The sequence below is a fragment of the Eubalaena glacialis genome, chromosome 2 (genome assembly GCF_028564815.1).
Source record: "Eubalaena glacialis isolate mEubGla1 chromosome 2, mEubGla1.1.hap2.+ XY, whole genome shotgun sequence".
In the NCBI taxonomy this organism is placed as follows: domain Eukaryota; kingdom Metazoa; phylum Chordata; class Mammalia; order Artiodactyla; family Balaenidae; genus Eubalaena; species Eubalaena glacialis.
This window is the reverse complement of record NC_083717.1, coordinates 193,021,317-193,038,865: the sequence shown is the minus strand read 5'-3', so window position 1 is coordinate 193,038,865 and position 17,549 is coordinate 193,021,317. Positions and strand designations below refer to the sequence as shown.

Sequence of the window (17,549 nt, the reverse complement as noted above, 5' to 3'; positions counted from 1 at the left end):
AAGCACCCCTGGCTGTGTGCTCCCACAGGGCGCAGCTCTGGGGAATTTACACTTTCAGAAATCCCAAGGCCCAGTGCAAAAAGGCAGGGAAAAACCCACTTTGTATCAGGGTGGGGTATTGCTTTGATGGAGGGTGGAGGGTCAGAAAATTCTTTTGTTTCCTATTTTATTACATCAATGGCTTGAAAATTTTTATTTAACTTCAGCAAATATTGGAAATAGAAAAATGAATTCTGCAGAATTTCACAAATAAAATTTTCAATCTCTACTAACAAATGTTATCATTCGATGGCTAAGCAATTATAATGCTATGAACATTCACCACAATGAATGTGCTGAAATAGAAAACAGGCAAAAAGAGACATTAAAATATTACTTACAACAGCATTATTACAACATATTTTCTTTAAAATTCCAACATGGATTTTTATCACTTCAAAAGATATACAGCATTTCCATTATATTTGCAAACTTAACCTTATACATCTTTTAAAATCTTGAAAAATTCTTAAGCAGTCTAAAAAGCACTTAGCAAAGTTGGTAAGTCTACGTAATGGAATACTATCCGCTCCAGTATCAACTTGAGTTTAGGAGAGGGGCTGTAAACACGCAGTATCATACAACATGCATAGGCTATACTGACCTTCCTTCTGCTGCACTGCAGCGTTACTGCAGTTGTGCTTTACTGTAAGTAGGGAAAGCTGCAGAGCTCCAGGGAGTGGCAGAAAGAGTATTTGTTTTTGAGCATTGCACAAGATCACTAGATTCAAATTAGCGAACCACCTTGAGTCAACTTGAGGCAAAGTTTCACTTGGTATTAAAAGCTTGAATCCTGGGTCGCTTGATTTAGATCAGGCTAGGCAAGAGAAATGAGGGCTCTCGCGTGAGCTGGCTCCATCCGTCCTTTGCTCATGTAAGAAGGGATCCAGTTAGTGTAATGCACTATTTGGCTTATTTTTGGTCTGCAATTATACCAATAGTACATCTGATATTCAGAAAGACAAAAACAGGGCAGAGTTGAAATTTAAAGTGACAACGAGCACACTTAGAGTGGTGTGTGATGGTCGAGAAAACCTTATATACGCACAGAAAACTGCTGCTTAATTAGTCCACCACAGTAAGCTTTTAAAACTCAACCATTTTTTCTCTTTCATCTTTTGATTAGAGGTTTATGACCATCAAAGGTTAAAAACTATCAAAAGCCATCTTGAGGAACTGGTGTCTGGTAGGCACGAATGTACCAAGACGACACGGGGGAAGTGGGGCGCGGAGGGGGTTACACTAACCTCAGGCTCCTGCTGACACCAGCACCGACCCGCACCACTGCTCACCTTATAAGCACAACTGAGGCAGGGTTGCTTCCTGGTTAAAAGACCTATATTACAGAATCCATCACTGCTTATGACCAGTCAACACAATATTCAAGTAACAAGGTGTTTAAATGAATACGTGAAAAAAAATTTTTACCTAACACTTTACACATCTACATAAAATTAAATAAAACAAACTTTTAATGCATATGCAATACAATTTATATCTTTTAGGATTTCTAAACTAAAAGTTAAACTATCATTTGCTTCAATGGTACTACATTTTGCACAATAACTTATACTTAGGAGAAATTTTCCACAAAAAATATATATAATTATGACATTCACATTGATAATTTTTTAAGAAGACAAAGCTTAAGTGAACATTGCATCCGAAGCAGTTGTCACTGTGTACCCCTTACACATCCAAACACAACCTGCTGATGCACCGAAGTCTTGATATGTTAAAAAGGGTCTTCCCATAAAATAAGACCAAATCACTTGGCTTCTAAAGCTAAGTGATTTCTTGCATTTACAACATCATTGCAAAGACAGTGTAATGAAACAGTTTAAAACACAGTGCTATCTTATGCATGAGACTACAATGAAGGCAGTCAGGGAAAGACAACTGTTTTCCTTCTGGCAAATGAAAACGACATGCCCCTCCCCCTCAGAGAGAAAGCCGAAATTCAGCTGCTGTGATAGCAAGTACTCCAGCACAGGACTCTTCAGGACCGGGGACCACTTGGTGCCAGGAACCAGGTAAGGGGATGTCTGAGCACAGACAGAGGCCTGGCACTGCCGGGATGCCTGGCGCGCCACACAGGACCCAGCACCAAACCGTCAAGCACTGCCAAAGGGGATGGATCGATTCTTAAGGAAAATAGCCTGGGGGTGAAAAGAGGAACAGCTCTACTGGCTGGGAAACCACTGCAGCAAATTGCCTACCGCTTCCCTTAAGAGGAAGGAGGTGTCTCGAGAAGAAGCAAGGAGAAGCAAAATCTTCTTTCAGGCCAAGTGTCCCCTTTAAGCGCCGTGCAAAACATACGCCGCCTCTTACCCACGTTTTTCCTGCCACTTTCCAATTACGCAGCAGGCTCATGATAAAAACAAAATGAGCCCTACATTGTGACTAGTGTTACCGTGCCGCCGCGTGTAGGTAGGAGCGGCGAGCTGTGATGCCCCGCAGCCCCCCTCATGCTCTTCCTCCCCAGCTCCTGATGGACAGACACCTCTCGCAGGGACAAGTGTCGAAAACCGGCAAAGTCCCATTTCACTCCCCTTTTGAATGACCTTTCTCCAGATTTCAAAAAAAGAAGTACAATTCCAAACAATTTAGGTTTCTTGCTGACCCTCTTCCTAAAGAGAAAACCAGCTGACTTTAAAAAAAAAAAAAGTCAAGGTGCTTGGGAGTCAAAACACATCAAATTTTAATTGCATATTTCAAATTCTTAAGAATTCTGTTTATGCCTTAAAGCATCTGCAATTTTTTTTTTCTTTTTGGTATTGAAAGCACGAAAAATATTTAAATGATGCAAAAACCAACAACAAAAAAAGCTCCTTCAACATATTTAGTGCAGGCTGAACCGACCGTGGGATGGGGAACGGGTCACATTAGAGCACACCTCGCAGTCTACCCTCAACCCTGCAGCAGCCCACGGTCTGGCAAGAGAATAAAAGTGATTATGGAAGTTTTAAACATTTATTAAACATTTGTACTTGTTCCCAGTGCAACCAAAGGCATTACATACCACTTCGCAGACTGTTTCTTTCCATCTCGATCTCACGAGAGCCAATAACTGATCACGTCTCTGTCCTGTACTATCGATATGATGTTGAGAGAGGACGGTGCTCATGTGGTCACATCAGTACATGACGGACACAGAGGCTATGGGCAGTGACATGTAAAAGGCCAGGCATACCAACAGGACGGGGAACAAACAGCACGTAGCTTTTATAAAACCATCAGCAGCTATTCCAGTACCCTTTCTTATTGCCCTAACCTGACATTTAAAATCTGCACGCTGTCAAGAACCCGCAGCCAAGCTCTCCCGTCTCCTAATCTCAATGACGTCACCTTTGGCAAGCAATAAACTTTAAAGAAGAAATAAGACACCGAAACAGAAAAAGGGTTGAAAACATGGTTGCCAAAAGGAGAAGGCACCAATTCCAAATGTACAAGCACCAGGTACAGTGGTATGGACCAAATCTCTTGGAGTTGGGCGGTGGTACGGGTGGGGGGACGGGAACAGACAGGGTGACGCCCATCCTGGGGTGACGATCTGAAAGTTGACGGCACGAAGTGTTGAGTCCACGTTCCCTCTGAGCGACAGTGTCCAAGGACAGTTGCTGCGAATGAGCTTTCTACCTCGCGGGAAGGGAGAAGGGAGAGACTGAAGCCAACTAAATTTATAAACCATAATTATACAGACATTTAGGGAAATGTGAGTTGTGTCAGGCTGTTTGGCACGATAAAGGTTATAATGCAGTCTGCCAAAATATTGTGATTTCCAAAGAAGCATGATATCACTTAGGTGGATGCCTCAGAAAAGAACAAAGAAAACTTCCTAGAAGGCCAATGGGGTCACAGTTGCTCTGAACATTACATATGCACGAAGTGGAGCCCGCACGCCATATGCAGGAACAGCCACGCCGTCCGAGTCGACTACCTGTTCCGAAGCCGCCGACGGGGAAGAGCTGCTGTTGGCGGGCCGGGGCTCCGACTGAGGCGGTGGTCCCCAGGGTCGCAGGAGGCAGGCAGGCCACGGGACCCCCCTCGCTTAGGCAGAGCGTGAGACGCAAAGAGCTCTCCGGGAAGTGGCGCCAACACGGAGGAACGAGCAGAGAATTAAGGCAGATGTAGCACAGGACTGGAGTGTATGCCTTTTTGGTAACAGCTGCTTGCCCACAGAGATGTGATGCAGATGGCTGGGTGATGCCTTGTAATACCTGAATCCTGGATAACACAGTCGTCCATACCAAGTGCTCAAAGCCACCAGAGTTCCTCATGAGGCAGATGCGTATCTGACGTCAAGCACAGAAGCAGCCTGACCAGAGGAGAAAAAGCAGAATCAAAGACACGTAAACAATATAAACTGCCAACTCCGGTCTGGTGCAGCCCAACCCACCCTGCCCCGAAAACACTGTCCCTAAGGGCAGGGCCCCGAGGCAATGCCTGTGCCGAGGCCAGGCGGGCGGACAGAGGGCGAGAGTGTGGCCCCTGCGGCCACGTGTCTTGGGTTCAAATCCTGGCTCTGTCCTTTCTAGCTGTGTGTCCTTGGACGAGGTATCATTTCTCTTTGAGCTTCAGTTTCCTCATCAGCAGAATATACACAGTAACGATGTCTACTTCACAGGATTAAATAAGAATCCCTGCAAAGGGCATATCAGCACAGTGCCTGGCAAACACCAACACTCAGGTGTCCTAGGACCGGCCGGAGGGGACACCATCGTGCCTACCCCGTTCAGCAAACAGCCACCAGAACATGCTGGGGTACAGACGATACCAAAGATCGCAGGATCTTCTTAGAAGCTTCAAAGGCATTTCTTTTTTTTTTTTTCCCCAAAGGAATTCCTTTATTATTATTATTTATTTATTTATTTAATTTATTTATTTTTGGCTGTGTTGGGTCTTCGTTTCTGTGCGAGGGCTTTCTCTAGTTGCGGCGAGTGGGGGCCACTTTTCATTGCGGTGCGCGGGCCTCTCACTATCGCAGCCTCTCTTGTTGCGGAGCACAGGCTCCAGACGCGCAGGCTCAGTAGTTGTGTCTCACGGGCCTAGTTGCTCCGCGGCATGTGGGATCTTCCCAGACCAGGGCTCGAACCCGTGTCCCCTGCATTGGCAGGCAGATTCTCAACCACTGCGCCACCAGGGAAGCCCCAAAGGCATTTCTTAACTCTCTACTCTCATTTTTTAAGACTGACTTCCAGACCCAAGCCTAAAAGTCATACAGCTTACTGCTACCCCCGTGGTGTCTTACTTCCAAGGAAACAGCTGAGCTAAGAGTCCAAAATCTGAAAACAGCTGTGCCTTCAGGTGAAATCCCAATTTATGAGAACTGTTGTTAGTCAAATCAGATTTCTCCTCACTAGTAATACACTCAATCATTCTAATTTTAAGTGAGAATGTGCATCTCCAATCCAGTCACTTTTAGCATCCCTCTGTGCTTTTCTGACACCTCCCTGTACTCTATCCTTGGCTACCCCAGAGAACTCTGAGTCTCAAAAGCTCAACCCTCTTGGGCTGCTCTCCCTCCTTAGCTCTGAAGGAAAAAAGCCCGCAGCTGACAGACTGCTATGTTTCCAGAACTTCTCAAATCTGATGGCCTCTTCCCTGTTTGTGCTGCATAAATACATAAAACCCGAGGGCAGGCAGGACACCAGCAGACATCTTTCTTAGCAGCTGGATTCCAAAGGATAAACAAGAATGGGAAATTACAAGGACACTAAGTTCTGAGCACTGATTAGACAGACAACTAACCAGTTCCCGGAGGCCCTTGGTGGACACAGAGAAGCAGCTGGTCCTTACAGGTTAATTTCCTTCTGCAAACTAACGTATGGAGAACAGAAAACCAGGCTGGTGAAGCAGGAGGGCTGGTGCCATAAGAAACATAAGAAGAAAGGGAGGGGGGGGCTTCCCTGGTGGCGCAGTGGTTGAGAATCTGCCTGCTAATGCAGGGGACATGGGTTCGAGCCCTGGTCTGGGAAGATCCCACATGCCGTGGAGCAACTAGGCCTGTGAGCCACAACTACTGAGCCTGCGCGTCTGGAGCCTGTGCTCCACAACAAGAGAGGCCGCGATAGTGAGAGGCCTGCGCACCGCAATGAAGAGTGGCTCCCGCTTGCCACAACTAGAGAAAGCCCTCGCACAGAAACAAAGACCCAACACAGCCAAAAATAAAAAATAATAAAATAAATAAATAAATTTTTTAAAAAAAAAGAAGAAAGGGAGGGACTTCCCTGGTGGCACAGTGGTTGAGAATCCGCCTGCCAGTGCAGGGAACATGGGTTCGATCCCTGGTCCAGGAAGATCCCACATGCCGCGGAGCAACGAAGCCCGTGCGCCACAACTACTGAGCCTGCGCTCTGGAGCCCGCGAGCCACAACTACTGCAGCCTGCGTGCCTAGAGCCCGTGCTCCGCAGCAAGAGAAGCCGCCGCACTGAGAGGCCCACGCACCACAGGAAGAGTGGCCCCTGCTCGCCACAACTAGAGAAAGCCCGCACGTAGCAACGAAGACCCAACGCAGCCAAAAATAAAAATAAAATAAAATAAATGTATAAAATAAATAAATAAATATAAAGGGATAAAGAAAAGGAAATATAGGCATGCACGTGCGTGCACATCTGTGTGTGTGTGTGTGTGTGAGAGACAGAGTGAGTTAGTTTTAAATGACTAAAGAAGTGAAAAAATTTTAAAGGAGCTGTAAAGAGTAGATATTCGGGTTGAGTTAGATAATCCCATTCCTTCTGAAGAGAAGGCTGGGTAAACAGACATAGGGAACATCAACCATCAGAGAGAGAGAAGACATGCTGCTGGGCGGGGGAGGTCAGCTCTGGACGAGCCAGGCAGACGGGCTGAGGGGACTCTGCTGTGCCACCGGCACGGCAAGTGGACCATGAAGGATGGAACTTCTGGACTAACAAGACACGAGGAAAAGTTAGCTGACTTACCTAAGCTAGTCAGCCAAAGAGCCAGGCCTAAGAAAATCATGACCCTGGGTCCTAAATCTACTATCTCATTTTTACCAGCTAACCCTGCTGAAGCTGGCTTTGATTAAATTTGAGAGGCAGGAGATCTGAGTTTCCTATTATTTCTGCTTCCTGGGACTTAAGTCAGAAAACAGACTTGGAAGAAAGCTTTCACTCTCGCAAATTCTGACGTTCCTTCCCCAGTAATCCTCATCTTTTCAGCGCTTCCTAAATTGAGTCCAGGACTTCAGGGAAGTTAATTTGTTGCTAAAGGGGAAATCAGCACACAGACAAAAATCACTGCCAACAGAGAAAAACACCTTTGTTGTGCTCATATGCTATCCTGTTCCATGGGCAGGCCATGCCTGGGTGTGACTCAAGGACCCCACTCACATTGTCAGTACTATAGGTTCTGTACACTTACTACAAAGATTTTCTGGTAGAAGGCTCTACAGAGTCTAATTCTAACAAAACTAGTGTTTGTCTCCTGACAGGCCTCGCAAAGCCACTCCCTCGGTGTCCTCTTCACAAGCCTCTCCGCCCGCCCGGGGGGTAAAGGGCAGCACGGGCAATACAAAAGAGGTAACTTCAAATCACTTCTGCCTCATTTGGGGAAGACTCTGATGAGAAAGTGATAAGCAAATTAACCCTTAAATTGCCATGTCAGTGAGCAAATGCAAATGTTAAAGGCAGCAGCAATGAACTCTTGGCTCCCAGCCCTGCCTCACCATCCGTGGGCAGGGGGAGGGGGGAGGTAAACGTGCAGAGGGAGGGGCAGGCCACCCTGACCGGAAGCAGGGAGGCAGCCTCCACAATCTCCTCCACCCTGACCTCCGCTGCCCGGGCTGATGAAATCCGTGCCACCACCCAGGAGACGACCAGGATGCCAGCCTCCACGCAACCCAGGACCTACAAGTGTCCCCATCAGTAGTACTCCAGCAGGTCAGCCCCGAAGAGCAGCAAGGCAAGCGGATGTGGAAGCAGACAGACCAGGAACCTCCAGACTCCCCGGCGCGTTCGTAAACCTCACAGGAGATGACAGCACATTCCACACGACTGAGCTTTACTGATACTCAAGGCACTTCTAACTTACTGTTTTAGGGCAAAGCTGTCATTGTACTTAAGGAAATATTGGTAATGTGGAATATTTTGTGGCCGGAGGAAACCAGGATGGAATTAAGAATTTGTCCAGAAGTTAAAATGTGAATAATATACGTAGTGACCAAAAAGTGACTGAAGTCAACACATGTATTATGGCATTTACAGGTAAAAGTCAAGTTACTGACATAGCTGAAACCTAAAAGTATTTCTACAGCTGGAAAAGGTCATCAATGAAGAAACTAACTGGAGAACTAAGCATGAATCTGGCAGAGATCAACTGTTTCAGACTTACCTCGTCCTCCTCTTCAGGCATCTTGACAGAATTATCCGGGGACGTTACAGGTTTCTGGTTACTGGGACCATTGGTTTCTTCTTTCCCATGTTCTGCCTCCCATTCTTGTAAAACTTCATCTATGTTGAAGCGGCGCCGATAATTTACAAAAAAGTTTTTCACTTGTACCACTGATTTGTTCCCAATCACATCTGAGATTGCCTGAAAATCTCGGCCATATTTCCTGATGGCTAAGGATGTAAGAAAGCATTTTTTTCAACACGAGAAAAATAAACACACACACGTGATTGAGACTTACCCCTTACCCAGATAAGGAAACAGAGAGGCTTTCAACAGCAGGCACTATCTTAGCGTACTATACCAATGGAAAAGAGTAGCACAGAGTCCAGTGTGGATGACTGGCAGAGACACTCCGTGTGACCCTGTCACGCAGGGTCTGTACCTCCCTGTCATACGTCGCATGGTAACTGAAGTCACCCAGCAATTACCCTATGCCATGGACATCCTACACTGGCCTCTTCAGCGTCCCCAGGACTAGAACACCTCCAACCAAACAACCCCAACACGCGAGCTGTACTTCCTGACTACTCAGAACCCCAAGAGGAGCTGCTGAAGTGAAATACACCTTTAAACACGGAGGCGTCCAGATTAATTTCTACATCTTGTGAGACATGGGAAAGGAAAAAAGTAAAGCCCAAAGAGAATGCGGTAATTTAGCGAAAATGATGCCCGCTAGAAGGACATAATCCTCCAAGAATTTGTTTCAACATGAATGATGTGCTGGGAGCAGGATGGGGTATAATTTTTTCCTGAAAGCGACTGCTGTTCCTAAACCTTTATTTTATAAGAACTTCCTCCTACCTTGCACGGCGAGCAGCTGCTCCTCTGTGGTCCAGCGCGCGTTACATTTCTGAATGACCTGGGTACCCAAAGGAGCCCTGTTAGCATATTACCTTCAGAGATGGGTATGCCCTTATGAGGATTAATGAATCTTTTTCTCGTGTCAGAATTTTAACATCAACTAGGCTTATAAAATTATGTCTACACTTTTCCTTCTAAGAGATGTGTACTGGAGACACAGACAGTAAATTCTTAAACACATAAACTCAGGTGTGACTTCAAAGATGACAGTAACATAATCCTACCTCTGGAAGTCGATACGGTTCTATTCCACCATCAAGTTTTTCTTTTAGAGCACTGTTCGTCTGTTTAATATTCTGAATCTAAGGGAAAGAAGATTTTCATTTTAAAAATGAAACACTTTTATAAAGGTATGAAAAGAAAAGAGAACTGAGAAAGCTAAAAGAAACAAAAAACCAAGAGGAAAGAAGTTCCTGACCTGTAAGGTAGCCCAAATTTGAGGTGCCTATAAGTATCCTTTGAGAGCAGCTAACTAAGTTCTTTCATTGACTTGTTTAGGGCACCGGACAAGAGACAACCAAGACGGAAGGGATGGTGGTAAAAAGGTGCCTGCGCACACAATCCTAATGCACCAGCTCGGAACAGGCGACCTGGGCCACAGAATGCACAACTGCGGTCTGACACAGAAGACAACGCCTGGGCTCCCGCCACACGGAGCTGAGCTGAAGGAAGAGAGCAGGCAGAGTGAAGGCAGGAGAGCCTCGCAGCCCCGAGCACCGCACGGACGCTACAAAGGGCAGAAGCCCCACCTGCAGACTTCTTTAACGGGGAGGAGAAAAGAAAGCAGTAAGTCAGTTTTCCACAAGTCTAATTCTGAGCAACGGTAACTTCATTTTCTCACAAATTATCTTTCCCACATTCTTGCTTTGATTCAGTGGACCTTTCACTGTCCTTGCCTAATCAAAGGAAAGACACAAACAATAAATACAAGCCACTCAGTCACTCCACGGCTGCTCTTTAGTTCTGCACGCGCTCCTGAACAAGCGGGGTCGCAGGAGGGGGCCCTTCTCTCTCAACACTAAGCACAGGGGCATTTCTGTGCCTAGCACTAGGGGAACTCTGGCCCTATCATTTTTCACTCTTGAATAATCACTTGAGCAAATAAGAAAGCAAGCAGAGGAACAGGTTCATTTTCCCAAGTAAAACATCAAAAACATTCATGAGCAGAAGGTGCCCTTGAAAGCAGAAATCTTATTAAGGCAAAGGAAGAAAAGCAGAAATTTTAGAGACAGGGAAGGGGTGGGAGACGAGTGGAGATGGTGGTTCACTTTTTAGTAAATCTCTCTCTTCTTTAAAAAAAACTTTTTATACTTATACAATTTTTAAAAACCCCACTTTCGACGACTTACATTTCATAGATTTCCAGTTTCACAAATCCTTTCCTCCTTTGTTTTACTTCTTCTAAAAGGTTTAAGGGGTCGGGGGGGTGGTACAGGAAAAATTTTCCATGCTATGGGACCAGTGGGCAAGTAAATAAGACTGGCACTTGTAAGGACCAGAAACTGACCCTGTCTGCCCTTACCAAGGGCCTCAAAGTCTGCCAGAAATACAGTCCACTCCAAATCTTTTGTAACGATGCCACATCAGAACATAAAAACAACTGAAAAGAAAAATACCGGAAACATGCACAAAATTCACTCTACAGTAAAACCAAAAACCAGGACCTTGCTTTACTGAAATTTGTTTATTTTGAAAAGGTACAAATCAGAAGAAAATACTTGAAATTTACTCACAGTAAGTAATTCCAAGCTCTCAGACCGGCATAAGCTGACAGAACTCTCTCTGATAATGAAAATATTCTAAACTTGGGCTGCCCGACATGGCGGCCACCTGCCACATGCTGCTACTAAGCACCTGAAAAGTGGCTTATCCAACCAAGGAGTCACATTTTTAATTTTTCCAATTTTAATTAATCCAAACTAAAATCTAAAGACCACACGTGGCTACCACACTGAACAGCACAATCATAGACTCTTCTCAGAGCTCACAGTTACCAACAGCCCACAAAATACCCACAAAATACTGCAAGGCACTCAGATTATGTTCCCTGAATTCCGAAAACTAGGCCTAGAAACTTCTGACAGGGAATGAGCAAATTCTCAAAAGTCAGGGGTCTAGACATAACTAAGCTTCATAATTATTAATCATGGTAAACCTTGTTTCATTTATAGCAGGGGTTGGGAAACTATGACCTACATACCAAATCCAGCCTACTGGCTATTTTTATAAATAAAGTTTTATTAGAACACACACACACAAAAGTCAGGGGTATAGACTACTACATGTCCCCCCCACCCCATCCCCTCCCCCCTGGCATTCCAGTTACTCTATTCCTTCTAGCTAGTTATTTATATATATACGTTACAAAGCTGGGCGTGTGTGTGTGTGTGTTTGTGCGTGTGTATCGCATTGTGATTAAGTAACATGCATTTTCCAAGGAGACCAACCTGTTTAACACAGGCATTTTCCCTCTAAAATCAATGGATAAAGAAGCACAGAGATTAAATGAGCGGCTACAAGGTAAAACATCCACAAGTCCTGAACTAAAAGTTAGCTCTATATTCTCATTTACCTACATGTCTGTTCCTAATCATTTTCCAAATTAGCAGTGTCCAGAGTTTACTAATCAGAATAAGAATAGGGATTACTTGCCAGCGTCATGCCAATCGGAAAGGAAGCCAGAGCGGCAACAAGCTGGATAAGAAACAGGATACAAAGAGTAACCAGCATTTAAAGAAAAAACAAAAAAAGCAGTTGACTTGGCCTGGTGCCTTACCTAGAGCTCCTGGCTGAACACAACTTTCTTTTTTCTATTTTATTGGGTATTTAGTGATTCTTCTCTAAGGTCAGACCATTTCATTCTCTCCACCCGGAAGGAAAGACCTGATGCAACCAGCAGTGTCTGCTGGCTAACCTGACAGCCGTTCCCAGCCCCCTTCTCACTTGTATCTTTGACAGCGGCTGACGATTGCCTCAGCGCTAGGAGGAGCCGGGCTGCAAAGCCCTGCCACACAGAAAGTCCAGGAGGTTCTGGGAAGGCAAAAGCTTTTCCTCCACCCCCTCTTCTTACTGCCCTGAATGCAGACACGAAGGTGACAAAATGGCTTCTGCAGCTTCCAGTGTGAGGCAACAAGCAAGACGAAAAGCCTAAAAGCTAAGAATGGTGGAGCAGGAGAATCTGAAAGAACCTGGGTCCCCGAGAGCACCACTGAACAGAGGAACGAACGCCAGCAATCACGGATGTTGGAATTTCTTGCTATTTGATAAAAATAAATCCTTCGCTGTCTGAGCTGCTGTTAGTCAGGTTTCCTGTCCTCATCGGATGACTGTTTCCCTGGCATACAACCAGACACGGGGGCATCCAGAATAAAATGCCCACTGTGTGACTGACCGCCACGTGCGTCTCAAGTGCAGCTGGCAGAAGTCCTGAAGGCTGCGGAAAGTAAACAACTGACCTCACCTCTTAGTAAGTCAGCCTCTGAGCCCTCTCTCTTCGACAATGTCAACTCTGAGCAGCTACCTTCAAGTAAAAATTCCTGCTCTTGACCCTGGCTCTGAAAGCCAAAGACTCTTCATCTATCATACTACAAAGTCAGTAACACCTCTGTAGAAGAAAGGGTCTCTTTCCTTCTTCGACCTATTGACACCGAACAGCAAGCGTCAGGAACTCACTCAGCAGAGGGGACTGAGGCCCCTCGGAGAGGAAGGTGAAATGCACAGAGGAGCTCCCAGCCCCAGAGCTCTGCCAGCGCAGATGCGGCTTACTGTGACGCCCTCACACATCCTGTAAGATCAGGCAGGCAAGGATGCATCTCCTCATTTGAAAAGAGGCCCAGGAAGACTAAGTGATTCTCCTAAGATTAGAATGCAGCTGTGGCAGCCGCAAGCCCACAACTCCGAGGGGCGCGCGGGGTCCTGGTCTGTGCGGCCTCCTTCACCAGGGGACAGCCGGCGCCACAGACCCCACCCTTCTCTTCTCAGCCCTGCCAAGGCAGCCATCAAGATCGACAAACCAAAGGCAGCAAGAACTAAAAGTGAACCACCAGTCCATAATTCATCTTGAATTTGGGGTCGGGGGGAGGTGACTAACGGAAGGGCGGCACTGGGCTGCTCGGTTAACTTTTGGGTTTGACTTTTACGCAGAATCAGACGAAAAAACAAGGAGGAGCCATTTCTCACACGAAGCACAGATAATCAGGAAAGGATGCATTTTAAAAACAATATTCTTTACAAGAGCACCAAAAATGTACCAAACATGTAGGAATAACACTAATAAAGGAAATACAAGACTTGTTCATAGAGAATGACAAAATACTGGAAGAAACTAAACATCTACAGAAGTGCAGGGATATATCATGTTCATGGATCATAAGATGTTAATTCTCTATACTGATCTATACATTCAACACAATCCCAATCAAAATTCTAGCAGAATTACTTTTCTGGAAATTGAGAAGGTGATTCTAAACTTTATATGGAAATACAAGGGCCAGGAATAGCCACGACCATCTTGGAGGACTTCTCCTACCACACATATCCATTCATAATCTATGTATTATTAAGACCATACAGTACTGGTGAAGAATGGACAAACAGAACTCCAAACCTGACCGATACACATAATGGACACCGGATTTAAGACAAAGGTCCCACAGCATTACAACAGGGAAAGCGTAGTCTTTTTTAATGGGTAAACTAGATATCCATATGAAAAAAAAAAATTGACCCTATATGTAACAACATACAAACAAAAACACTGCCAGGTAGCCTGAAGATCAAAATGTAAAAGGCAAAACAACACTTTTAAGATAGTGTGTAAGAGTATCTTCATGACCTCAGGAAAGGTTCTTAACAGAACTCAAAGAGCACTAACCGTAAAAGACAAGAATGAGAAACTGAACTACCTTAAAACTAAGAATTTCTGTTCATCAAAAGGTACCACTAAGAGGGCTTCCCTGGTGGTGCAGTGGTTAGGAATCCACCTGCCAATGCAGGGGACGAAGGTTTGAGCCCTGGTCTAGGAAGATCCCACATGCTGCGAAGAAGCTAAGCCCGTGCGCCACAACTATTGAGCCTGCTCTCTAGAGCCACAACTACCGAGCCTGCACGCCTAGAGCCCGTGCTCTGCAACAAAGACAAGCCACCGCAATGACAAGCCCGCGCACCGCAACAAAGACTAGCCCCTGCTCGCCGCAACTAGAGAAAGCCCGCATGCAGCAACGAAGACCCAACACAGCCATAAATAAATAAATAAACAAATGATTGATAGATAGATAGATAGATAGATAGATACCACTAAGAGAGTGAAAAAGAAGTCCTCAGAATGGGAAACAGGAGACAATTCCCCCGCCGTCCCCATAACTCCACAATGTGGTCACAACAGCATGGTGGAGGGGAGGGTGCTACTGGCATCCAGTGGGTTGAGGCCAGAGATGCTGCTAAACATCCTACAAGGGGCAGAACAACCCCCAGAACAAAGAAATTATCCAGCCCAAAATGTCAACAGTGCTACAACTAGGAAATTCTGATGTGGTGCAACCAAAACTCACGTAAAGTGACATGACCACTTTGGGAAACTGTCTGGCATTGTTTTCTAATGTTGGACATATGCACACTCGATAACCCAGCAACTGCACTCTTAGGTGTTATCTCCAACAAAGATGCACACACAACACACCAAGAGGCACATAAAACAACGTTCCTATCAGTATCACGTGTAAGAGTCAAAAACGGGAAACAACCCAAATGTCCACTCAAAGTAAAATGGATCATTTGTTGGGTATTCATACAGCAATGAGAAAGAACTCAAGAAGTATGGCTCTCTATTACTTGGATAGATCTCACATGTTGAGTAAGAGCCAGACACACACACACACACACACACACACACATACCCCTACTTTATCATTCTGTTTATATAAAATCCAAAAAAAGATAAAAATAACATATGGTTTTAAGTCAGAACAGTGGCCACCCACCGGGAGAAGGTGGGTGATGAACAGGGGGCATGAGTGAGGCTCCTGAGGCAACGACGCATTTCTCAAGGGGGAGATAAAGGGGCTGTGGAGGCAATGCTCCACGTCTTCATCCAGACAGAGGTTACTTGGGTGTGTTCACATTATGAGAAGTCACTGAGATCTGTATCTATATCGATATCTGTATAAAATTTCAACTTCACGGTTAATTTAAGGGAAAAAAATCAATGGGCCTAAGATCTTCTGTCCAATTCCTTAGAAACAAAATGCGCTTTTGAGATTTGGGGAAAGAGAACATCCGAGTGAGTGAGAAGTAAGAACACGTCTAAAGTGCAGTTAACTCTTCACCCAGGACTGGGCTCACGGGTACCTGTCGTTTGATTGACACCAGCTCCATGTCCAGTTGTCTCAGCACCGTGGTAGCAGCAGTGGCATTGGCAGAAACAGCCTCCACATCTTCTTGAGAAAGAAACATTCCTTTCGGAGGTTTCCTTTTTGCTCTATTTTTAGCTTGTGTACTATGTTTTTCTTTTTTGATCTGAGGAATTGTCTCAGTAGGGGGCACCTGCATGATACACATATTTGATAAATGAGAAACTAAGAAAATTAAAATGCCAAATGAACAGTAATAAGCATATTTTCCTAACATGGCTCCAAACAATCTAAGACAAATACCATGCCATCTCATAATTACCATCTACAAGTTCTAATACATAGTTAACAGACAAAAACATTGGCTATTGAACTTTGGCTAAATAAACACTTCAAAGTGCACTCCATTTCCTTCCTATACAGATACATCTTTATTCTATAAACCTCTAACAAGAAGCATTCCCAGCTTCCTGCAGGAACACAGGAAGAAAAAATAACCTGTATTCCCTTCTGGTGAGCTTTGTATTTATGAATAAGGAGTTATTTTATCCAAACAGTCCCTAGCAACTGTAGATGGACATACGGCCACAGAAAGGAAAAAGAAAAGAGAAAAAAAATGATTCAGCACATGTATAAGGATCCACTTAAATTCTTTAAATCTTTATAGATGGTTATAAAAATAAAAACTTCAATATGAAACTTGTTTATACACCATTTCGGTTTTTTTTTTTCGATGACACAATTTTTAGGGCAACTGTGTAACTTGCTTCAAAAACTATATGCTGTCATTTAAAAATGTATGACTGCTGCTTATTTTTTTAAATGCTTTCTCTAAAACCAAAACCTTTGGAAATGAAATGCACTAATATCTTGGCAAGGAAAAGATAACATCCTAGTGGTAACCATTTTAAGAACAAGAAGTTTTGGTTAACTGTTTGTAATTTCATCTTGTTAGTGTATTAACATTGGCTGGTAAAGCTGAAAATACATTCAGCTTTTTGCTTCATATTTTAAAAGACTGAGATAAAAAGGCAATGCAAACCATGATGGTAGCAGCAATAAGCTCTCGAACAAGTGGCAATAAACAACACATAAAAATACAAGTAGACAATAAACTATGTTCTGCAATAGCACTATGCTATTCAGTAAAGATCACCTATTGACCGTGTGTCTGTTTTAATAACATTTTAGTAGGTAAAGAAACTGAGATTTAACCATTTTTCTTTTTAAATTAGAAACTGCTATATAAGTAACAATTACAGAAATTAATATAAAACCAAGCCTCTTTCATTTAAAATGTTCCGTTGAAGAACCTAATAAATAACAATGCATCAAAACAAAGCTTACCAAAAATTGCAAGTACAATTTGATTTCCCAAGCAATGTAATTTAGCTAATCCTTAAAATGATCTTGCTATTTGGTCACTCATATAAATCACTGGTAAGAGTGCCATCCAGAAAGAATTACCAGTTTCCTATTTGATAATATATACCATACCAAAAGAAGCCTTAAGAATATATCTAGAACACTTTGACTCAATAATTCAACTTCCAGAAATTAATTCTAATGGAAAAAATTAAGTGCACAAATATGTAGTCATGAGATCAGTATTTCAGCATTACTTACAGGGAAAAAAGACTGTAAAAACCCGTATAAGATTAATTAACTCAATTATAAAAGATCTGTAATGATGGAATAACATACAGCTATGCATACAAATATATTTGACATAAAAATATGTTCAAGGTTCAGTATTGACGTTCCTCAAGAAACTAAAAACAGAGTTGCCATAAGATCCAGCAATTCCACTCCTGGGCATATATCCGGACAAAACTATAATTCGAAAAGATACAGCCAGCACCCCTATGTTCACAGCAGCACTATTTACA

The 17,549-nt window shown here is 44.0% G+C and overlaps 1 protein-coding gene across 2 annotated transcripts in view; it reads right to left on the bottom strand.

Moving 5' to 3' along the window:
• Positions 1 to 360: 360 nt before the first annotated feature.
• Positions 361 to 17,549, bottom strand: part of RCOR1 (REST corepressor 1) — a 117,869-nt gene continuing 100,680 nt past the window's right edge. For both annotated transcript variants that reach the window (XM_061181295.1, XM_061181294.1), the window contains 5 exons: positions 15,659 to 15,853; positions 9,538 to 9,615; positions 9,254 to 9,311; positions 8,393 to 8,622; positions 361 to 4,357 (listed from right to left, as the gene is read on the bottom strand). In XM_061181295.1, coding sequence (XP_061037278.1) covers positions 4,316 to 4,357; positions 8,393 to 8,622; positions 9,254 to 9,311; positions 9,538 to 9,615; positions 15,659 to 15,853 — 603 coding nt within the window. In that variant the 3' untranslated portion in view covers positions 361 to 4,315. The remainder of the gene's footprint in view (positions 4,358 to 8,392; positions 8,623 to 9,253; positions 9,312 to 9,537; positions 9,616 to 15,658; positions 15,854 to 17,549) is intronic.